General features: G+C 44.4%; 1 protein-coding gene across 4 annotated transcripts in view; it reads right to left on the reverse strand.

Moving 5' to 3' along the window:
- Positions 1–25,811, reverse strand: part of ZNF280D (zinc finger protein 280D) — a 722,832-nt gene that overhangs the window by 254,242 nt on the left and 442,779 nt on the right. For all 4 annotated transcript variants that reach the window (XM_078684884.1, XM_078684882.1, XM_078684883.1 and 1 more), the window contains exon 15: positions 10,007–10,069. In XM_078684884.1, coding sequence (XP_078541010.1) covers positions 10,007–10,069 — 63 coding nt within the window. The remainder of the gene's footprint in view (positions 1–10,006; positions 10,070–25,811) is intronic.

Genomic DNA, 25,811 nt, shown 5'->3' on the forward strand with positions numbered 1-25,811 from the left:
GTGAACCCATGATTAGGTCAGGCACCGAAGCGAGAATTATCGAGTCCGTGGAAATTTGAGCTCGAGACCCTGCCGCGTCGGGAATTGAACCCTGGTCTGACCTCTGCTTCAGGGTCTGCCTGCTCTAACCAGTGAGCCACACGTCATGGCGGTGGTGTTGTCCATGAACACCTGCACTACACTTGCCCAGACAGAGGGAAGGAATGCTTTCAGTGCAAGTCGGATTGCCCGAAGCTCCAAAAGGTTGATATGGAGCCAGGACTCCGCCGGAGACCAGAGGCCTCTGATCTCCGCCACTCCCAAGTGGCCTCCCCATCCCGGGAGGGAGCATCCGTCACCACTGTGTGCTCCGGTTAGGGAAGGGAGAGGGATCTGCCATTGACCCAATGGCGATTCGTGAGCCGCCACTGAAATTGTCATAAGGTGCCCTCCGAGATCTGGACGTGATTGGACAGGTTGCCCTGATGCTGCGCCCACTGGAACTTCAGGTCCCACTGCAGAGCCCACATATGCCATCTGGCATGTTGCGCCAGCAGGATGAAGGAGGCCATCAGGCCCAGGAGCTGGAGGGCCATCCTGACAAACCCGGGATAGAGGCTGAAAGATCGGAATCCTAGCCTGAATATCACGGACTCGCTGTTCGGGAGGATAAACCCGAAACCGCATCAAATCCAGAACCGCTCCGATGAATGGGAGCTTCCGAGAGGGACTTCGGCACGTTGATGGAGAACCCCAGCAGATGCAGGAGGTCGGCCATAGTCCGAGGGTGGCTGACGATTGTTTGGGGCGAGCCCGCCTTTAACAACCAGTCGTTGAGGTAGGGGAAGACTGACAACCTCGACCTACGCAGATGAGCTGAGACCACCGCAATCACCTTCGTGAACAACCGAGGGGCGCTGGTAAGGCCGAAGGGGAGTACGGAAAACTGAAAATGCTCCTGGCTACTGAGAACTGCATGTAGCGTTGGTGGGCTGGAATAACAGGAATGTGAAAATATGTGTCCTGCAAGTCCAACGCTACCATCCAGTCTCCAGGGTGGATGGCAGCCAAGACCTGAGCCAGAGTCAACATCTTGAACTTCTTCTGGAGGAAGCGATTGATATTCTTGAGGTCCAAAATGGGACCCAGGCCCCCTTTGTCCCTCTTGGGGACCAGAGAGTAGTGGGAATAACAACCACGTCCTACTTCTAGCACTGAGCGCACGTTTTGGGTCCAGACGGTGGAGCCTCTCTTCCTCTTTTGAAGGATGCGGAGGCGGAAAGAAGGTGGGCAAAGTGATGGTCTGCTCGATGTGGAAGGGCATGACAACCTTTGGCAAGAAGAAGGGGATTAGAAAGTAATGGGAATAACAACCACGTCCTACTTCTTGCCCAGGCGCGTGCTTGATGGCCCCCTTGGCCAGGATGGCCGCAACTTCCTACTGGAGAAGGGCAAAGTGATCCCCCGACATGCGGTGGAACTGAGGTGGCATGGCAGGGGGGGCAAGACTCGAAGGGGAAGGGGTAACCCCTTAGGACAATTTTGTCCGACGTTATCAAACGCCAGTGAAGGAGGTGAATCCTGCCTCCCACAGGCGTGGGGTGCACCACAAAGCTCAGATTAGGAAGGCTTTGAAGCGGATGCTGCAGGAACGGAGGTGGACTGACCCGCCAGCTGTCCCCCTGTGCCGCCATGGCGGCATCCACGCCCGCGCTGATTTTGTTTTTGCGCAGGCTTTTGGCTTAACGAGCGTGCAGGGGCGCCCCTTGGGTGCCCACGAAAGGAATGAAAGGTAGACGTGGCCGGGCGTGTGGTGGACAGACCTAAGGAATTGGCCATAGCCCAACGCCGCCTGGAGCACCTCAGTGAGGAGATTAGTTTTTAGGGCCATCGTAGGGAGAGTAAGATTGAGGACCTCAGCTGCCCGACGGAGCACTATCGTCTAAGAAGCGCCCTCTTCCATGGTAGGCGGGTGAGAGGCAGACCCCGGGTCAGAGGAGACATCAAGGTCGCCGGCGTCCTCCAAATCATCTGCCCAGTCATGCTCAGAGTCACACTGATGAACAAGAGGGTCTTTGGACCCCTCCCAGTCGTCCTCCACCTCCGCAGTATGTGGTACAGATCGCGGTGGCAGGGCAGTGACCGGGGAAAGAACAAACAGCGGCGGACGGGGCCGAACCGGCGCCCGTGTCCCAATGTAGATACCAGGTAAGAACAAAATTGTCCTGGGACCTGGGCAGGGGCAGGACAAATGGCACCCGCTGCCACGCCGGAGGCCGAGCCGAAGGTGGAGCTGGGGCCGGAGCCGGCAGCGTGGGACCTTGTGGCGCCGTGGCCAGAGCCAGCAGCGCAGGATCCTGCGGCGCCGGGAATGATTCCGCCGGCGGTGCTGAGAGGATCTTGACACGGGTCCGCTGGGCCCGAGGGCATGCAGGCGGGAGCCCGAGGCCTAAACATGCGGTCCATGGTAGCAAGAAATTCTTGCACCTCTGCAGGAGTCGCCGACGGACACGTATAAGGTGGGTAGGGGGCGAGACTCCCGGGCTCCGAAGGAGCTGCAAGGGGAGAACCCCTGTCCCACGCGTCCACATACGGGGACAAAAGAGGGGACATCGGAGAGCGACAATGCTTCTTCGACTTCTATTTGTGTCGTCTCTTACCCGAGACCGAGGATGAAGACTTGGAGCCCGAGGAGCAATGACGATGGCCCCACAAGCATTCTCTGGAACAGCCCCTGGACGGTGAACGGCGCTGGGACGAGTTCCGTACCGCCAGGAGTTTCTGGCTCCGCTCCCTCAAGGCCTTCGGGGCCATGGCTCAACAGTCCAAACAGGACCGGGAGTTGTGATTGGACTCCAGGCTGTAGAGGCAGACGTTGTGGGGGTCCGCCACTGACATATTGCGATGGCAGGCCCCACAAGACTTAAAACCAGTAATCCCTACGTGGACCAGAGTAAACTTACAAGAGACAAAAGTCTCAAAAAGATAGTAAAAAAGTGACTAATGTACGTGCTCTAACCGGATCTGCGCTTACTGGCGCGAAAAAAGAAAGAACTGATATCAGCGCTCATGGTTGGCACCCAAGTAGTCTCTGTGATGTTATCTCGGTGCATACGACGCCAGCGACGGACGCGGAGCCGCACAACGGACGTGCAAGTGTACTGATAGCGAGAAAAAAAATCCAGATCCGGTCTGACGCCTGGGTATATTCTAAGGTAAGGAATCTATCACTAACGTGTCTCTTTCAGATAGGTGAAATACAACTAATACCAATACAGGAGCAGGAGCAGAAGCACAATTACTGCCAGGTAGACAGAGGGCAGATCGAGCGCAGAGAGCTTGCGCTTGCCACAGGCCACCAGGAATGGCCCTTCTGGCAATGGCATGAAACTCAATCTGGTTTTAGGGCTTTATGTAGCACTGAATCTGCCTTACTCCAGGCCTCAGAGGTGCTAAAAATAGCAGCTGATGAAGGAAGGACGGCAGCATTGATCTTGTTGGATTTAAGGGCGGCTTTTGATACGGTATCCCAAGGCCCTCCTTTGGAGCGGCTGTGGGATGCCTTTATCAGAGGTAGCACATGGGAATGGATCAAACACTTCCTACGAGATAGATCTTTCTAGGTTCTACAAGGCCTCTTTAAGAAGAAGATCCAAGGGGTGCCACAGGGTTCTGCCTCAGTCCAACGTTATTTAATGTGTATATGCGCCCACTAGCAGACATTGTACTTAAACATGGGGTGTAGTGTCATATGCTGATGACACTCAGCTGATTATCACATGGGAGCAGAAGGAAATCGAGGCTGCGCCTAAATTCAAAGCCTGCCAAATTGATTTGGCAAATTGGATGAAGTTCAGTTGCCTTCAATTAAATGCAGGCAAAAGTGATATCATGGTAATTGGTAAACAGCCTTCCATCTCGTCTCATAGCTGGTGGCCACAATAACTATGTCCGACTCCAATTCCCAAACTGAAGATTACAAATTTAAGAGTCTGGTTTGACAATACCTTAGCTTTTACAGAACAGATACCGGCTCTGGCCGGCACGTGCTTCAGCCTCTTTTTTTTTCTTTCTAAACAAACTTTATTGGGTTTTTCCATTTTTTCTTTTCTTTTTGTTTCTGTTATTATAATTTCTCACGTTTAATACAAGGGAAAAAAATAGAGAGTCACCCTTTGACCAAATGGAACTGGGTAGGTCACAATAATTAAACAAAAGTGTGCCCTTGGTAGATCCTTTTTCATCCGATCTAGAAATTTTTATAACCACAAATAGTTTTAACTCCACTGATCACTCACTCCTGTTAACACCACACCATCATCTTACTACCGACTTTACTTACCCCCTTGTTATAAATAGAACCACAAAGGTACTTAACCCACTGAAAAATATTATTCTCAATACCAATTATACAAAATATTCCAATTTATTAAAACAATTAAAATTTTTAAAAAGTAGTGGTCTTTTAAAGAACTATAATATATAATCCTTTACCCTCACAGTTGGCAGCATTAATAAGGGGTGTGGTTGACCGCAATCTCCCTAGACGATACAGGAGGGAGTCTGTACGGGTTTTTAAGGTATGTAAGATAGTGATTAAAAAAACCTGGAAGATCGAATGGTGAAAGTCAGATAAAAAATGCTAAATAAAAGAAATAGTGGCCATTTAGGAACTATAACATACAATCATTTAACCTTACAGTTGCCAGTATTAACAAGTGGTGAAGGTGACCGCAGTCTCCCTAGATGACACAGCAGGGAATCTGTATACGTTTTTAGAGGTATGCAAAATAGTGATTAAATAAATCATATCTGGAAGAACGAATGGTAGACGTGTGGAGTGATTGAGAGATAGTATGAGGGCATATATGAGCTCCTTCGATGGTTTAGCAGAGTAACTGCACAAGTTTTTTTTTAAAGAAACAGACTAATGGTTTAAAATACCACATCCAGAAGAATAAATGGTGTAAACCTGTGAGGATTGATAGAGTTGTGGGGGGTAATAGAGAAGCCAAGTGTGCGATGCTGAGATATGGGGCTGAAAGAATGTTTTGCATGACTTTCACGCTTTGACCTAAGTGGGACTACAAACATTCATATTTAATAGTTGCTGACAAGGATTATATTTACAAAATTCTGTAAAAAAAACCTGTATTGAATTATATGCCAATATACTTGAGTGATTTGGGCTTTTTTATTCACAGATCATTGTGTTTTTTTAACTGTCCTGAGGAAGGTGGTGCGATAGCAGGATCCACCGAAGCGCGTCGCCAACAAACCTCTGTGGTTTTATTTAAATTGTTTATATATATATATATATATATATATATATATATCATTTTGTTTTTGTTTATGATATGATGAATAATGGTCATTATATATTGCTAAGTGTGACTATGTAGCAATTGCCCTTTCGGAGTGTAGACATGTGTTGTGTTGCTACTAATAGAGAAGCAAATATTTCGATTTACACATTGAAGACGGTTTTGAAAAAAAAATGTAATTGTTTTAATGAATTGGAATATTTTGTATAGTTGGCATTGAGAACAATATTTTTCAGTGGGTTAAGAACCTTTGTGGTTCTACTTATAACAATGGGGTAAGTAAAGCCGGTAGTATGATGATGGTGTGGTGTTAACAGGAGTGAGTGATCAGTGGAGTGAAACTATTTGTGGTTATAAAAATTTCTAGATCAGACGAATAAGGATCTACCAAGGGAACACTTTTGTTTAATTATTGTCACGTTTAATACAGTCATTGGCATACATTCTTGTGAAAGCTTTCACGTCGACAATCCAACAAAGTTGCATATAAGGAGCTATGGTTTCCTAGGTGTTCCCTTTGCCACCCACAAAAGAGCATGCAATATGAAGCAGTGATAATAACAGAACATTTTTATATATGGTATCTTTTCCACATGACAGGTGGTAAACTATTCTCCAATTGCAGAATTAAGCTAACACCCATTCCGCTCCCCCCTCCCCTATGGATCCCACCCCACCACTCGGGCTCCAACTTTGTTATACAGAGTCTTATTGTTGTTGTTTGTCTCGCTTCACTTAACTTTCTATATTTTCAGCAATGGGTACACCGCTACTTTCACAAAAACAAGAGCTTTGAGTTGCACATAGTCCTCCCTCTTCGTTGCCACCCCATTGCATATTGAGTACTCGGAGCGCCAGAGGAAGTATCCGGTGCTTTCTTACATTCGTTACTCGGCTTATTTTAGATGAATATTTTAAAGTTTCAAAACTCCACATGTAGAAGAATTTCCAAGTAAAACCAGTCAATGTCGTCCTATGGAAGGAAAAGGAGTTATCGGCTTTTAGGTAAGTACTCGACTGATAGAGTTAAGGTTCTGGGCATAGACTCAGGGGTCTCCCAGGGTCGGGAAGGTACAGTCGTTGCACCCTCAGCGGCACAGGGGCAGCCGGGTGCAGAGAGAGTAGGTCCAATGCAATTGGTTTCGCAGGGGCAGGTTCAATGATCAACAGGCCTGTAGGGTTCTGGGGCCAAGTCAGTTGGTGTCGTCCTCTTGTTGGCAGCTGCACGGCAGGTCTTCTTGTTTCTTGTTGTTGTTGTTGTTCTTCTTCTTGCAATTGGGATCTCAGGAAGGAAGGTTCAGGGTGCCCCTAAATACTAAATTTAGAGGCGTTCCAGGTAGGGCAAGGGCAGGGACCAATGGGTCCCTGTCGTGGGGTGAGTACACCCCCTAGCCTGCTCCTCTCCTGTGGGAGGGGAGCAGGACCCTATCTCTGATTGGCCAGGGCTCCCCATCCTCAAGATGGCCAGAGCCCGGAGATGTGCTTCACCTCGCCTACCCCACCTGAGGGGTGGGGTTGGCAGAGGCTGGCACACCCCTTTCCTTCCTTCGGGTTTCCCGCCAGTCTTCCTGCCAGAGTGGGGTCAGAACTGGTGGGGGCCAGTTGCTGAGTACAGCAAGTGGCCTGGAGAAGCTCACAAAAGGTGGCATGCCTTTGAAGCTTCCCCTGCCCATCCTGGGGGAGGAGACCTAGCAACTTGCCCAGGACGTGCTTTGTTGCAGGCCCAGGAGAGCAGATGGCTCTCTACCCAGGGGTCCAGCAACATATCTGCTGTGTGGCAGCCTAGGCAGCCTCTCAGACAAGACGTGGATTGTAGGTTAGGTTCAGGGGCCAACTCTAAGTTGCCCTCTGTCGTGAATTTGGCATTAAATCCCACACTGGCATCAGTGTGGGTTTAATGTGCTGAAAAGTTTGATATCAAACTTCTCAGTCTTCAGTGTATTCATCATGGTGCTGTGGAGTTCGTATTGACAACCTTCGAGCACCATATACTCTAAATGGCATCACTGCACTTACAGTGCCCAGGAATGGCCCTGGGTACTGTAGTTGCACAGGGCTCATGCACCTGTGCCCACACCACTGGCAGAGAGCAGCCTGCTAGAGAGGCGACTGATGTATGCCAGGGCAGTATGTTTGTGGGCATGGCACACAGAGATGTGTGCCATGTCGACTCTTTGTTTAGTTCTGCACCGGGACACTCAGCCGGATAGATATATATCTATATATATATATATATATATATATCTATATATATATATATATATATATAGATATATATATATCTCTATCTATCTATCTATCTATCTATCTATATATACCATCCTTTTACCGCACCCGCCAGAAGAGTGCAGCAGCGCCATGATGGTAACGAGCGAGCAGAGCCCCTGCATACACGCTGAGCACCGCCAAGCAGCCTCAAGGTAGGAGCCGACCAGGGCAAGCATCCAGCTTGCTAGTTTGACGGGCATACATCCGTCTGCTACTCAGATATCGTGAGGTCGCTTGGTTGGCGAGGGGAGACCACTCGTCCGCCTCGATCCACACATGGGGCGCCAAGACTAAACAGGACTACCAGTCCCAGCAGGCACTGGGACATTTGGACTGCCCATCAGGGGCGTGCCATGATCAGTATCAGGGCTGGTACCTGCATTCCCATCATCAGTTCGCCAAATCCTCTGAAGAGAAGGCGGGAGCCTTCGAAACGCGTCAGGAATTCCACGGCGAAATGGGATTGAATCACTTTCTCTTGAGCTCCTCAGCTATTCAAGCACGCTGTGGCAAGAAAGGCGAGTTCAAGTTTCTCCCCGCGAGTGTGACCGTGTCCTTACACGCGAGCGCACATATATATATATATATATATATATATATATATATATATATATATATATATAGATAGATAGATAGATATATATATAAAAATATATCCCCTAAGGGTGGCATAATAAGTTCTACAGCCTTTAGGGGTCTTCTCTGGTCACAATGCCCTGTGGGCTCACAGGTGGCCAGAGATGCCAATTGGGTTTAGGCTTTAGTACAGTTTTAGGGAAGGAACACAGGCCATGGGCACCTGATTGGCAGGAGCCCAGGGCACATCAAGTCAAAGTGCATCAGAAAAATAGCAAAAGGGGGGGGGGGGGGTTACTGCAACAGAAACCCACTTCTTTACACCATAGGAAATCTGAATGAGAAAGGACATAGCTACCTGACCCATTACTCACACCTTAGAAACCTATCCGGAATCTTAGGTCTGCGCACACCGCTAAGTTGGTAGTGCCAAAAATTCAAAAGGCTTGTTTGGGAGGCAGATCCTTTAGCTTTTTAGCAGCTAAAGCCTGGAACTAACTGCCTTTGGAGCCGAGGATGCAGCCCTCGGAAGTGCGGTTTTGTAGTAAACTTAAGACATGGTTCTTTCATTCACCTTCGGGGGACTGGTGTTAATCTCTGTTTAGGGATAGGGCTTCTCTGTAAGGACAAGGGTTTTTTGAAAGGGCTTCTCTGTAAGGACTGGGATGTCTTAACGCGGGGACACTCCGTTGGAGTAACCAAGTGCTTTATAAGCTGTAATCTAATGTGCTGATTATAAAGACAGCAGTGTCTGGCTACAAGTCTCACGCAGTGTCTAATAACATGGGGTCAGAGCCCCAGTACTTGTACCGAAAAATGTCTTTGCTAAAGGGGTGACTTCAGAGGAACCCTCAGAAGTGCACAACAATCCCTTTCTTTCAAGCCCTGGCCCCAGACAATTAGTAGGCAGTAAATCAACCCTTTGTATGAGGACAGGACACAACCTATACAAATGTTAATTATAAGCCGCTTCTCCCTCTTCCAACCCAGGAAGACTATCAGTATGCAGATAAATGCAGATGTATCCAGTCACACCTAGCCCTTGCACTGTTGTGGCTGTCTAGAAAGTACGCACAAAGGGACGCTATTACACAGCCCAGACGCGTATTGGAGACAGGCTGCAAAGCACAAAGTCAAAAGCACAGAGAAATGGCTCTTCTAAAGTGGAATTCATAAAACAGTAATGTTAAATCCAACCACACCAGTAAGTAGGATTTATAACTACCATTCTAAACATAACGCACATGGCAACGCCACTCCTTTCTGCTAAGGAATTACCACTTAAAAGTACATAAGGAATTCCCAAGACAAGCCTTTATGAGGAGTAAGTCTCACAGCAGTGAAAAATGGTATAGGCTGTTTGTCACTACCAAGACATGCCAAGCACAAAGGTACATGTCCTATCTTTTACCTATACAGCACCCTTCCCATAGGACTACCTAGGACCTACCTTAGGGGTGCCTCATATATATAGGAAGGCAAAAGGTTTGGTGAGAACCCTGCAAAAAGGGCCAGGTCCAACAAGAGTGCTGTAGCACTAAGGAATTTGCTAAGGTCCAGATTGAGACCAGACAGAAAGGAGACACTTGTAGAGCGACCAACAGAGAATGACAAAAGATGGTGGTTAGGTCACCATTTCAGTGTCAATAGTGATAAAATGGGCGACTGGCAAGAAAGTCAGGTGTAAAATACATCTATATGTCAAGTTGTGTTCCTTATTAACACGGTTTAATTTGAATCACATTTACATATTAAGTTTACTATGTATTATATTTAACAGATTACTTCCATTAAAATGTCTCAGTGATGTGTTCAAGTGACAACTGGCAAAAAAGGCATTAGCATTAGAAATTGATTACCTCTTCTCTTTCGACGGCTTCTTAAAAATCGAATATCGCTTACTTGCACGATTACTGTGAAAACTATAAAAAGGGAAAAAACACGATAGTTGCATCATAATACGTTTGAACTGTTAATTTTATAGCTATTTAAAATGCAATGATACATTTTATACAATGGTACTTAACAACTAGTTTTGTTAGTAAACAAACATATTGAGTAAAGGCTCTTAAGATCATTAATGAGGTAAATTCGTTCTTTAATTGCACAAGCAAGAGCATCCTAAAATGAAATCTTACCGGCGCACTTCAGAAGTAATAGAGCAAAACTGAACTGCATTACCAAAGATATTCAGTGCAACACAAGCAGGACGTGGTCCATAAACAAATATGTGGATATGTTTTATTATGAATGCAATGCTTAAGTCATATACAACATATCTCCGTTCCTATGTGTGTTTTGACAGAAACCTGTAAACTGAAAAACAAACTAACAGGTACTTGGCTTTAAGCCAATGGCTGAGGCGCAGGCATGGCCAATGACAATGGAAAAAGAAAGATGGAATAAGTGTGTGTAGATAAGTTACCAATAAAGTAAACTTAATTCTACTGTTACATCATGTATCAGTTCCATTCTGAAACTATGGGAAGATTACTTAGCCACTGGGGAAAACAAACAAGTGGGGCCTTCTCCTTGAGAGAGAAAAAATAACGAAACAGAAGGAACAAATAGGACAACAAGCCACTTAGTAGCAAGGGTTTTCTAAAGGGCACTCAAATGAACAAATGAAAAGCAGTGGCCGGACTGTAAGCCCAGAGTGAAAACAGCATGTCTCAAAGAGAGAGCGCACATGCTGCCTAGGCTCGACCTAAAAAGATGATGAAGGCACCATTAGGCAGCTAAAACATAGACAGTGAGGTTGAGAGTCAAATCTTGCAGATTTCCAGGAAAAAGCCTCAAGAGAGCAGTGTTGCCAGAATGCACTTGGGGTAGCACGCCACCACTAAACACATCTATAACAAGCACATGCCTGATTACTACAATAGATGTCAAGCTAGCCATCTGTTTTTCGTAGTCCTTTTATTTGGTGTAGATGAACCCACCATTTGGTGTCCTATCCAGGCTCCTCTGACATCATACAGCCTCTCCCACGCATAGTTGTCATCTTCAGTCTTTATTTTCTTCTTCTATCCCATCTTCAAGGGGAGCTAGATGATTCGCCTGTGAATCTGGTAAAAATTTCCAATTTGCAAAATAATACCTACAAGTAAGAAACTATTTCGTTTTGCAGTATGAATCTTTTCTGGATCCACATGCTGTGCATTGGTTTTGTAGAGGTTTGTTAAACTTCGTGAAGGTTGGGATGAAGTGAACTTGTAAATATATGTTTTAATATTTTTCGCCCCACATGAGCTTTCTTGTACATTGGACTATTTATACAGTAATGTTTCGTAAAAGTTTGCACTGATGACGAAGTGGCTGCCATGCAAATGTCTTGCAAAGGTGTATTTGCAAGAAAGGTGCTCCTTTCTTGGGTGTAAAGCATGCCGTTGGTTTGGAATCTAACTGTACCCCAGCATTTGTAACACAGTCGTATTGTTTTTGAAATCCATTTACAGATAGTACCCTTTGTCACAGGTTTCCCTATGTTGTTGTCTGCAAAAGACACAAATAACTGCTTTGTCTTCCAACTAGCTTTTGTTTTTTACATTTAGTATATGATCACTCTTCTTGCGTCCAGTGTATGTAAAGTTCGTTCCGCTTGATCTATAGGTTCTTGGAAAAAAAACATGGTTTTTGAATTGACAAATTTAAGAGGAAATGTGAAATGGCTTTGGGTAGAAATTGAGGAGCTGTGCTCATGACGATTCTGTCCTTGTGGATGTGCAAGTATGGCTCTGGGATTGTAAATGCCTGCGAAGAGATGTCTTTGCAACCAGGAATGCGGTTTTCAGGGTGAGCATCTTTAGTGAGGCCTTGTGCTAAAGCTCAAAAGTTTCCTCTTTGTGGGAAAGGGCCCCTTTTTGCATGGTTACCCCAAAACCTTTTGCAAGATACCAGATGCCAACTTGACTGAGTGTGCCCTGGGCCCCGGCCAATCAGGCTCCCAGGGCCTGTGTAATGCCTGTGTTTTTCCCAAAACTGTACCTTTTTTCCACAATTGGCACACCTCTGGGCCTCATGTATGTCCCTTGTAAAAGGTGCCCATGGTACCAAGGGCCTATAGCCCAGAGAGGGTCTCGGATTGCGGCGGCATGTATTATGGCACCCTCAGAGACCCCCTCACCTGAACACCCACACACTGCCATTGCAGGATGTGTCTTCTGGTGCAAACTAAACTGAAGAGTCAGCATGACACCCATCCTTGGGTGGCATGCCCAAAACTCCCTGTGGCATAGGTAAGTAACCCCTCTAGCAGGCCTTACAGCCGTAAAGGCAGAGTGCGCCATAACACCAGTGAAGGCATAACTGCATGAACAATATGACCTTATAGTGTGCGTGTGATCAATGGACCATTGATAACATCCCCAAGGCACTCAATCTGGTGTTTTTCCTCCAAAAATTCAAATGGGAAATTGATATTTGGACATTCAAAATGTATTTATTTTCATACGTTGATTGTTTGTCAAATTAGTATGATTTACTAAATCAAGCCGAATATTTCATTCATATCGTTATAATTCATTTCTGACAAAACCATTCCTGGTCAGAGGTATATTTCTATTTCAAACGTTCGAAGACTTAGCTCCAATGCATTTCGGGCTATGGCCCTTCATCGGGGAGCATCTATGATAAAAAACAATGATAACGCTATTGTAATATTCATGTGTAACTCGGAAGTTGAACAACAATACAGTCACCTGAATCACGCAAATATAAACCATTTAAAAATAAAACAATTTAACTTGACTGTACGACGTACATTCATTAGCAGATATAAAATAAACGATATAACATATTCGCAGTTAAAGTCATCCTAAAGGACTGAAGTTAAATTCCTGGCCGCTAACAATGTTATGCCTGCGCGTTAAAAAACGATGCTGCATGTTTAACTTACATATCTCCGTGTTTCATGGAATTCCAATGTCGCGGCTCGACCAAATTCAACCGGAAGTATTCCGGCGGTTGTAAAACTACAGCCGGGTTAGGCTGGGTGATATCCTAGTATTAGAAGAAGGACTGTGGTGTCCAGGCACCTATGGAGCTAGAAGGCAGACTCCATGTGTGCGCACGGATCTGAAAACTATACTCAGTAATGAAATGAATATGCAATAGTCAAATCTGATAGCCAAATTATACATGAATACGAAGCAAGAAAATAAAAATTAAAAATGAAATAAATATTACACATAATGAATTACATGCGTATGCAACAAGCAGAATTAGCGAACAGATAAGCACTAGGATAGTGCATTGTCTCATAAATAACAGGCAAATTCCACCCGTTCATTGAGCCCAAAAGGCTTAATCGAATTCAGTTTGTAAATCCAATAATTTTCGCGTTGCAGTAACATCCTGTTATTGTCTCTGCCTTCAGCTTTGTGGATAATTTCTAGTGCCATAAATTTCAATTGAGATATATTGTGATTCATGTCCAAAAAGTGTGTTGCCACTGATGATTTGAGATTTTTTGTTCGTATACTAGATTTATGTTCATTTAAACGAACCTTAAGTTTCCGTTCAGTTTTACCTACATATACTTTTCCGCAAGGACATTTTAAAAGATATATGAGGTTGTGGGAATCACACGTAGCTGTAACATTAAGATGAATATTAAATCCTTTCATGGGGTGTGGAATTGTATTTCCTGTGATGACGTTATGACAATTGTTACAGTTATTGCAAGGTCTCGTCCCTTTAGCCGGGGGATGTTGTTCCATAGGCTGTTTGAGTATCTCTCCTAGATTCTTGCTCCTAGTGTGAGCAAAGATGGGCTTCTCTTTGAACATATCATGAAAGTCAGTTTCTAACTCTAGCATTGGCCAATGCTTTAAGATGATTTTTTTGTAGCTGTTACTGACATTGGAAAATTTAGAAACAATGACCATCCGGTCACTAGACTGGTCTTTCTTTGACTGCTTTAGCAATTTTGATCGATCCATTTTGTCAACTTCTTTCTTGGCTGATGTCAGTATTTCCTCTGGATATTTTCTCTCTTGAAATCTGTTGATCATTTCCTTCATACGTGTTTCTGTTTGCACTGGGTCTGAACTTATTCGTTTCACTCTAATCAACTGTGATTTAGGTAGATGGTTTTTTAGTGAATTCTGGTGAAAACTACTGTAGTGTAACATGTTGTTACGATCCGTTGGTTTACGAAAAATATCCGTTTTGATTTGGTTGTTTTCAAGGGTAACTTGGACATCAAGAAAAGTAATTGATTTGGAATCTATTGTCCATGTGAACTGGATACGTGGATTCGCTGAATTCAATGCAGTTAATGCAAGTTCTAGGTTTTCTCTTGTATCTTTCCACAGTATAAATAGATCAATAAATCTTGTATACATTTTTAAGTGCTTGTTCCATTTTGTGTTAGTCCAGATGTGGGTCTGTTCGAATTCACCCATAAAGGTGTTAGCGTATGCTGGAGCAGCGCTATTTCCCATGCTGGTCCCCACTAGTTGCAGAAACCAATTGTCTTTGTATTTAAAATAACTATGGTACAATGTGAACATTGTAAGTTCCATCAAGAATATTTTCATTTGTTCGTCCACTTCAAGTTTAAGGATTGCCTGTTCCATGGCCTCTATTCCTTCTTTGTGAGGGATGTTCGTATAAAGTGAGTTGACATCCGCTGTGCACAACCATAATTGTTCTTCAGGCTCTATTTGGACAGATTGAAGTTTGTTCAAAAAGTCTGTGGTATCTCGGATGTAGCTAGGTAAAGCTTGAACAATATTTTGTAGATGACGGTCCAGAAATTGACCTATTGGTTGATGTATACTATTGCGTGTTGATACAATCGGCCGGATCGGAGGATCCATAAGGTTCTTGTGTATTTTCGGTGTAGCATATATGTATGGGCTTTTGGCATTGGTTTTCAGCAAAAAGTTTTTGGTTTTTTGATTGATCACGCCCAGTGAAGTTGCTTTCTCAATAATTTCTGTTAGAGTTTTCATATATTCTACTGTGGGGTTACCTGGCAATTTTAAATATGTCTGATCATCCGATAGGTGTTCATGTAGTTTCTGATGATACATGATAGAATTCATTATCACTAGTCCGCCACCTTTGTCCGCTTTTATGCATATTATGTCCTGCATATTAGCTATTTTCTTTAATGTATCACGGTCTTTCTGTGTCATATTCTTGTGTAGATTTTTGTTGAAATTCATAGATAAATCTCGTTTGACCATTTGTTCAAATAGATCTATGGTTTTGTGGCTCTGGGGAGCTTGAAAAGTGCTTGTTGTCTTAAGACCCATTAGCGGATCTGGTTCCTTGATCCCTGTTGATGGTAGGATATTGGTAGGATATTGGTGAAGAAATGGCGTAATTTGAGTTTCCTTATTAGCTTAAATGTACTGATTTCGAGTTCTAATAGAAGCAAGAGCCGAGACTTTCGCATTTGCTAATGAAGAAGCTTCTAGAATATACGCTCTCATAGATGAGGACATCTCACAATCCTCAACAAGCAGAAGTAAAGAACAGACTATAAAACAACTTATATATCTATCCAAAAGACAAATTAACCAGAAGTTGCACGCCAATACTTTAGTGAAGTATCATAAAACACAGCGCATTCCCCGAGGACTGCGAATTGCATTGAAACCGTCATTGTGTAAGAATTCTAAAACCTTCCAAGATCGCTGGTACGCGATATTAAACAAGTGCAGTTTAGATTTGATTTTGTTGATCATAGAAGAATTATCCAACATATTAGTAGAGCTTGAAAAAGAAATAATTGAAACCAATGAGGAACTCAAGAAGAATATGTCGGCGGACGAATTAAACTCCTTCATGAACAACATTAAACAACAGTTGGACAAACACACTAATGAGATAAGTGAACGCAAATTGAGGAAGTATCGTCGTGACACACTGGACTACAAGTTGGGGGAGGTGTACACCTGGGCGGAGGTATACGCTCAAAAAAAGACGAAATCGCCCTTATACCCAAAATACTGAAACATCATCGTCAGACAGTGACATGTCCAATCGGCAGAGAAGACCACCAGCTACACGACCAACAACATCTACTGAACACACACAAAGCTCAACCGCTACAACATCCAATGTTGATTTTTAGGTCTCGCCTGTCGATGCGCATGCGCATCGAGCTTGCGAGCCTATTGCGGCTTTAACAACGTTTAACTAAGAAGCAAGGAATCGTGGCGATTCCTTGCAGTGCCCGTGACTTTTAAGCTCAATGCGCATGTGCATTGAGCTTAAAAGCGCGTGCACATCAGTTCCCTCAGCCGCACTCCAGGCCCCTGCTGTTTTCACACCCCCTCCCCGCTCCGCCCCCTCCCCTGCCCGCCGTGTCGCATTTCTCCTCCCCCCTCCCCTTCTCTGCCTTCCCTCCGTCTTGTCTCTTCACTTCGCCGTGCCTCCCCTACTCTCCTCCTCCCCCTCCTCCTCCTACTCTCCTCCCCCCTCCTCCACCTACTCTCCCGAGCGAGCTTCAATCTTGTTTGTAAAAGAGATAACTTGCCAGTTTTATAAAGTCAAGTTCGGAATACATTACATTGTCCCAAGATGATTTACGAGCAGGTAGAGGAAATGCGCCATGATTCTGTTATCCCTCCCGCCGTTCACTGCTTTGGTTCCCGCTGCCATATTAGCATGCAGCTGTGTGAAATAGCAGCGGAGTTTACACAGATACGAAGAAAAAAAAAAAGAGAGTTCTGGTGCGCCATGGCTGCACCAGCTTCAAAAAACAAAGGCATGATTCCAAAGGGGAATATGGAAAAGGAGGGACTTGCACAAAAGGCCACAGACAGCCGTAGTTTTCAATAGGCTCTAACGCAGATCGGAAATGCGGCACTTTTTACGCATGTTCATAATGACAAAATGAATCTGCACGCGAGACGCATGTGCAAAAATTGCTGTTCTAACATGCGTTTGTCACTTGCACAGAATATGCACCAGGTACCGGTGGTAGGGGTGTGGGAGGTCCTGTGATTTGCACCTGATACACTTTATTTTCATTGGACAGTGTTAAGCCAGCAGTAGGAGACAGAAGTGTCCCCGCTGAGTGAGTTGAAGGTCAAACCTATGCCTCTACTCTTGTACGCCATGATCAATAGAGTAGAACATTGTATGTGTACCTCATAAGGGATAGGAATGTAATTCAATCGATTAAGGTGCAGGCTGTTTCAAGGTCCATACGTGTCAAAGCTTCTCCCATGTGTGATATGGGCGCATAGATGGGGGCACTCTGACATCAGCAGGACCCGTTCCTTCACCCATATGCCTCGCTTTATCATTTCATTTTGGGGTTTTGAAAAGTGTGAGCAACTATTCCTTTGGCGGCCTCGGAGCCTCACGGGAGCCAGCGTTTATAGAGTAGCAGCTGCACGCCCACTGCTCTGATATGCACAGTCCGGCATGGTTAACACCCCAGCCCCACCCCACAAAATCCAGGCCTGCGGCCAAAACGAATTAGAGCAGGTACGATTATTATTTCGCCGTTACATGCCATTAATTTCCCTTTCACGCACGACCTTGTACACACTGCTGCACTTTATATGTGTTCAAATGAAGATGGAAAGTGCATTCCTCGGGCTTTGTAAGTTATCCACGGTGTACTTCCTTGTGGCAGCGCCTGCATTGCATATTACTTACTTGTCGTTCCAACTGATCTGCAAATAACACATTTGCATCACCAAAAGTGGAAATAAGCTGCCATTTTCTCAACTTCTGTGTGTACTGTACCGTAGCCCCCACAAAAGTCCCACAGTCAGCAACAGTGGTAACATCTCTTGTTTATTTTCTCTTCCTTGTTTGTTATATCTTCCTCCGCATTGCTGGCTCGCCCCTCCCCCTCCACAGCGGCCCTTATTGTCACCTCGGCTTACACTCACCCCTCCTTTCTCCCCTTTAGGCTGCTTTCGGATGCTTTGTTCGCAGCTTGTCATTTACTTTTGCATTGTGGGCGTATTATGATTATATTTCTTAGGGAAGGGTAGTGCTAGTCCAAGGTACATTGCGCGCTCCCACCTTTCTCTGGCCTCGTCTTAATTTGTCTCTGTAAATAATTAAAATTTAGCATCTGAGGTATTGCGGGTTACCTGTAAATGTGAAGCGATCTAATTTTAGTTTCTGATTTGACGTTTCTGAATTTAAAAGTTTGTTTTCATTTATCTGAACAAACCTTTTACTGGCACAGTTGTAACTGTTCTCACTGTGGATACAATCATGTTTGCAAGCGCTGCTTCTAGTTCGAACCTTTGTAGACAGGGCCTATACTGAGCGTGTTCTTGTGCTAGGGCTTAATTTCAGCCGGGGTTTACCGGTGCGCACATTGGCGTTTAATTCCTGGCGCTTACTCTGGGCATGTTGTAATACATATTACTTAAGGAATATGCTGTTTCCGTTTTTTAACACCCAAAAGTGTAAGTTATCTGTGTTCTGCTTATTATGTTATTCATCCTAGGTGTCTGGGCCACGGCAACATTTGTGCTCTTGTGCTGCCCACACAGGAAGCACACCAGCCCCCTCACTGTAATAGGAGGCAGACCCAGCACCTCTCCCATACTTCTAACAAACAGCTCTACAGTAAACAGTCTGTGTACTGCTTCTTATCACTGCAATCTATCTCCGTTCACTGGCTCCTCACCCGCCCCCTTCACTCCTCTCTAAACATTCCTTCCCATGGCGTTTGGATCTCGGGAGAGAGCAGTGGCACACAGCTGCATTCCTCCCCTGGTGTTGAAGATTTTACCACTAATTAACACAGTGCAGTCGAGGTCGCTTTCACTTTTGTGTCCGCGCTTCTTTTACTGGTGAATTTCATGCCTATCTGTGCTCCTCACATTCACGCATAATAAAGTGTAATTCATAAAGCACATTCGGTACCCCTCACTGTGCAGGTCGCAATAACTGACTTACTTTAATAATTGGGTGGCAATAGAAATATCCAACACTCCAACATGTATCACAGTGAGCTGAGCACGTTGTTATAACTACTTCCCTTTCGACAAACTGCGATACACACTGTGACAAAGGCACACTTCCACGTCTCTCTGGCCTTCTTTTTTTTTGCCTCTGTAAATAATTAACATTGGCACCTGGTGGATTGCGGGTTACCTGTAAATGTGAAGGATGTAAATTCATTTTCTGTTTTCACGTTTCTGAATTTAAAAGTTGTTTTCATTTATCTAAACAAACCTTTAACGGGCACAGGTGGAACTGTTCAAACTAATAGATACAATAATGTTTGTAAGCGCTGCTTCTACTTAGAACCTTTGTAGGCAGCGCCCAGAATGAGCGCGTTCTTGGGCTGGGGGCTTAATTTCAGCAGGAGTCTACTGGTGTGACCGTTGGCACTTAATCATTAACACTTGCATTTTGTGTGTATTATGAAACATATTTCTTATTTAATCTTCTGGATACTGTTGGACTGCTGTAGTAGAGGTAAGATGTGTAGCTACCTCAGCAGTTCATAGTCTTCTAGCTGCCATTGGTAGGGCCCATAACTATACCTTTTTATATTGTAGTATGCTACATTTAGTTTGTCTTGATGAAGACACATGAAAAGGTGTTGCAAGGGGTCAAAACGCTTATGCTTCCACTGATACCGTTTGCAAATAATTCTATGCATTGCAGCCTTCACATTGGGTGAAGTCGGTGCCCTTGCAAATAATTTATTGTAGAAGCCAAAAAAGAGACGTTGTTTCTCTTTTTAATTAACTTTCTCCATGCACCTAATACTTGTTCACTTGCACTGTGCTGCGACTTGGAGCACATTTTGATGAACTATAGTTTTTGTGTAGTTGTGACAAATCTATATATAGCTTATTTTGAATTTTATACAAGTGTTTACTCTATATCAATTTTTTCTCAGCACTTCGTCGGAGACCATTTGCTTTCTTGCTCCCTCGTTTGTATACCGCTTCCCACTCACAACCACCAGTATTTTATTTTATATTTATTAACATGCTTTCCTCACTCACCCTCACTCACCCTCACTCACCCTCACTCACCCTCACCCACACTCACCCACACTCACCCTCACTCACCCTCAACGCCTCACCCTCAACCCCTCACCCTCACTCACCCTCACCCACCCTCAACCCTCAACCCACCACTCACCCTCACTCTCACTCACCCTCACTCACCCTCAACCCCTCAGCCTCACCCTCACTCACCCTCAACCCCTCACCCTCACTCACCCTCAACCCCTCACACTCACTCACCCTCACCCTCACTCACCCTCAACCCCTCACCCTCACTCACCCTCACCCTCACTCACCCTCAACGCCTCACCCACCCTCACCCTCAACCCCTCACTCACCCTCAACCCCTCACCCTCACCCACCCTCAACCCTTCTCACTCACCCTCACTCACCCTCAACCCCTCAGCCTCACCCTCACTCACCCTCAACCCCTCAGCCTCACCCTCACTCACCCTCAACCCCTCAGCCTCACCCTCACTCACCCTCAACCCCTCAGCCTCACCCTCACTCACCCTCAACCCCTCACCCTCAACCCCTCACCCTCACTCACCCTCACTCACCCTCAACCCCTCACCCTCACTCACCCTCACTCACCCTCACTCACCCTCACTCACCATCAACCCCTCACCCTCACCCACCCTCACTCACCCTCAACCCCTCACCCTCACTCACCCTCACTCACCCTCACTCACCCTCAACCCCTCACCCTCACCCACCCTCACCCACCCTCACCCACCCTCACTCACCCTCAACCCCTCACCCTCAACCCCTCACCCTCACTCACCCTCAACCCCTCACCCTCACTCACCCTCAACCCCTCACCCTCACTCACCCTCAACCCCTCACCCTCAACACCTCACCCTCACTCACCCTCAACACCTCACCCTCACTCACCCTCAACCCCTCACCCTCACTCACCCTCAACCCCTCACCCTCAACCCCTCACCCTCAACCCCTCACCCTCAACCCCTCACCCTCACAACACATATTGTGTTACAATAGGTGTCACATTTGCGAAAGATAAAACTATCTAGAGATGTAGCATAACGACCAGAGCTGCCATATAAGTCACGTAAATACAAAACATGTTGCATTCCAAATGCTATAGGTGTCACATTCGCAAAAGTTATAACTATTGGCATTGTAAATGACAAAGCCATCAATTTAGCAATTTTAACAACGAAAAAATAAATAAATTATGTCATTTACAAGACCAATAACTACAACTTTTCTAATGCGAAACCTATTGCATTCCAACCCCACTCACCCACGCAACGCCACTCACACACGCAACGCCACTCACACACGCAACGCCACTCACACACGCAACGCCACTCACACACGCAACGCCACTCACACACGCAACGCCACTCACACTCCACTCATCCACGCAACGCCACTCATCCACGCAACGCCACTCATCCACGCAACGCCACTCATCCATTTGCAAAACGAAAAAAGTTAAACTCTTCTATTGCGAGACCTATTGCATTTTCAATGCTTGTTTAGAACAGGTCGTAGAACCAGAAGATCCAGGAGGAGCAAAAACAAAAACGGGTCAGCCTCAAACAAGGAGTTTAACAATGCCCAAAAAAGATCTCAGGAAGAAATAGAAAATCAGTTGGTTATCAATATATCTGATTACACTTTCACAAAACAAGAAATGAAATTACTTCAAAAAGGCACTTCGTTCGTACCAACGACAACCACGAATCTATTAGAACTCGAAATCAGTACATTTAAGCTAATAAGGAAACTCAAATTACGCCATTTCTTCACCAATATCCTACCATCAACAGGGATCAAGGAACCAGATCCGCTAATGGGTCTTAAGACAACAAGCACTTTTCAAGCTCCCCAGAGCCACAAAACCATAGATCTATTTGAACAAATGGTCAAACGAGATTTATCATCTATGAATTTCAACAAAAATCTACACAAGAATATGACACAAAAAGACCGTGATACATTAAAGAAAATAGCTAATATGCAGGACATAATATGCATAAAAGCGGACAAAGGTGGCGGACTAGTGATAATGAATTCTATCATGTATCATCAGAAACTACATGAACACCTATCGGATGATCAGACATATTTAAAATTGCCAGGTAACCCCACAGTAGAATATATGAAAACTCTAACAGAAATTATTGAGAAAGCAACTTCACTGGGCGTGATCAATCAAAAAACCAAAAACTTTTTGCTGAAAACCAATGCCAAAAGCCCATACATATATGCTACACCGAAAATACACAAGAACCTTATGGATCCTCCGATCCGGCCGATTGTATCAACACGCAATAGTATACATCAACCAATAGGTCAATTTCTGGACCGTCATCTACAAAATATTGTTCAAGCTTTACCTAGCTACATCCGAGATACCACAGACTTTTTGAACAAACTTCAATCTGTCCAAATAGAGCCTGAAGAACAATTATGGTTGTGCACAGCGGATGTCAACTCACTTTATACGAACATCCCTCACAAAGAAGGAATAGAGGCCATGGAACAGGCAATCCTTAAACTTGAAGTGGACGAACAAATGAAAATGTTCTTGATGGAACTTACAATGTTCACATTGTACCATAGTTATTTTAAATACAAAGACAATTGGTTTCTGCAACTAGTGGGGACCAGCATGGGAAATAGCGCTGCTCCAGCATACGCTAACACCTTTATGGGTGAATTCGAACAGACCCACATCTGGACTAACACAAAATGGAACAAGCACTTAAAAATGTATACAAGATTTATTGATGATCTATTTATACTGTGGAAAGATACAAGAGAAAACCTAGAACTTGCATTAACTGCATTGAATTCAGCGAATCCACGTATCCAGTTCACATGGACAATAGATTCCAAATCAATTACTTTTCTTGATGTCCAAGTTACCCTTGAAAACAACCAAATCAAAACGGATATTTTTCGTAAACCAACGGATCGTAACAACATGTTACACTACAGTAGTTTTCACCAGAATTCACTAAAAAACCATCTACCTAAATCACAGTTGATTAGAGTGAAACGAATAAGTTCAGACCCAGTGCAAACAGAAACACGTATGAAGGAAATGATCAACAGATTTCAAGAGAGAAAATATCCAGAGGAAATACTGACATCAGCCAAGAAAGAAGTTGACAAAATGGATCGATCAAAATTGCTAAAGCAGTCAAAGAAAGACCAGTCTAGTGACCGGATGGTCATTGTTTCTAAATTTTCCAATGTCAGTAACAGCTACAAAAAAATCATCTTAAAGCATTGGCCAATGCTAGAGTTAGAAACTGACTTTCATGATATGTTCAAAGAGAAGCCCATCTTTGCTCACACTAGGAGCAAGAATCTAGGAGAGATACTCAAACAGCCTATGGAACAACATCCCCCGGCTAAAGGGACGAGACCTTGCAATAACTGTAACAATTGTCATAACGTCATCACAGGAAATACAATTCCACACCCCATGAAAGGATTTAATATTCATCTTAATGTTACAGCTACGTGTGATTCCCACAACCTCATATATCTTTTAAAATGTCCTTGCGGAAAAGTATATGTAGGTAAAACTGAACGGAAACTTAAGGTTCGTTTAAATGAACATAAATCTAGTATACGAACAAAAAATCTCAAATCATCAGTGGCAACACACTTTTTGGACATGAATCACAATATATCTCAATTGAAATTTATGGCACTAGAAATCATCCACAAAGCTGAAGGCAGAGACAATAACAGGATGTTACTGCAACGCGAAAATTATTGGATTTACAAACTGAATTCGATTAAGCCTTTTGGGCTCAATGAACGGGTGGAATTTGCCTGTTATTTATGAGACAATGCACTATCCTAGTGCTTATCTGTTCGCTAATTCTGCTTGTTGCATACGCATGTAATTCATTATGTGTAATATTTATTTCATTTTTAATTTTTATTTTCTTGCTTCGTATTCATGTATAATTTGGCTATCAGATTTGACTATTGCATATTCATTTCATTACTGAGTATAGTTTTCAGATCCGTGCGCACACATGGAGTCTGCCTTCTAGCTCCATAGGTGCCTGGACACCACAGTCCTTCTTCTAATACTAGGATATCACCCAGCCTAACCCGGCTGTAGTTTTACAACCGCCGGAATACTTCCGGTTGAATTTGGTCGAGCCGCGACATTGGAATTCCATGAAACACGGAGATATGTAAGTTAAACGCGCAGGCATAACATTGTTAGCGGCCAGGAATTTAACTTCAGTCCTTTAGGATGACTTTAACTGCGAATATGTTATATCGTTTATTTTATATCTGCTAATGAATGTACGTCGTACAGTCAAGTTAAATTGTTTTATTTTTAAATGGTTTATATTTGCGTGATTCAGGTGACTGTATTGTTGTTCAACTTCCGAGTTACACATGAATATTACAATAGCGTTATCATTGTTTTTTATCATAGATGCTCCCCGATGAAGGGTCATAGCCCGAAATGCATTGGAGCTAAGTCTTCGAACGTTTGAAATAGAAATATACCTCTGACCAGGAATGGTTTTGTCAGAAATGAATTATAACGATATGAATGAAATATTCGGCTTGATTTAGTAAATCATACTAATTTGACAAACAATGAACGTATGAAAATAAATACATTTTGAATGTCCAAATATCAATTTCTCATTTGAATTTTTGGAGGAAAAACACCAGATTGAGTGCCTTGGGGATGTTATCAATGGTCCATTGATCACACGCATTTTCTAAGTTTAGTCATTCGCCCGAGGGTGATGGGTGAAGCCTAAGAGCACCTACAAAATTTCTAACTTACTCAGAATATAAGTGTACATGCAGTGCGCAGCTCTTCAATCCATTATCTTATAGTGGCTGTGCCATTCACAGGCATTGTAAGTGCACTGTGGCCATTTTGAGTATAGGGGCTGGGAGTTTGGCATTATAAACTCCACAGGTCCCTGATGGCCCCACTGAAAACTGGGAGGTTTGGTAGAAAACTACTCAGCACGAAGGGGAAGCTTCAAAGACCTGCCGCCTTTGTTAGCACCCCAGCCTTTAGCTGCTATCAGCAACTGGTCCCCACTTCAGGCGGGAGAATCGGCAGGAAAAACCTAGCCAGGAAGAGAGATGCGCCCACCTTTGCCAACCCCACTCCACAGGTGGGGGAGGTAAAGTGAAGCAGTCCTCAGTCCCCTGCATCTTGAAGATGAGGGGACAACCCCAATCAGGAAGAGGCCTATGCCCAACTCCCACTGGAGGGTGGCATTATAGGCTGTGTAGACACCCCAAGGAAAGGACCCATTGGTCCTGACCTGCCCAACCCTGTAACGCCCCTAACTCTAGTATAGAAGAGCACCCCTGAACCTTGCCTCTTCAGATACGACAACCTAAGAAGAAGGACCAAAAAGCCTAGCAGCAGTGGAGAAGACGACGAAGACGGACTTGGTCCCAGCCCTACCAGCCTGTCTCCTCCTCCAGCGACCCTGCTTCAAGAAACCGGCATGGCCCGCAGCCAACAACCTCAAGAACCCCCAAAGGAGCTATGCTGTTTTTGACAAAGACTCCTGTTTCCCGTGGACACCGGATTTGTCCAGCAAAGACGCCAACTCCAGTCTCCAGATCTGCAACACTGGACAACCCTGTTTCTGACCTTTTGTTGTATTGATTTTTGTGGAAACATGGGTGCCACCTCCTAATTTCACCTGCACCA

This window comes from Lissotriton helveticus, chromosome 3_2 (genome assembly GCF_964261635.1).
Source record: "Lissotriton helveticus chromosome 3_2, aLisHel1.1, whole genome shotgun sequence".
NCBI lineage: Eukaryota > Metazoa > Chordata > Amphibia > Caudata > Salamandridae > Lissotriton > Lissotriton helveticus.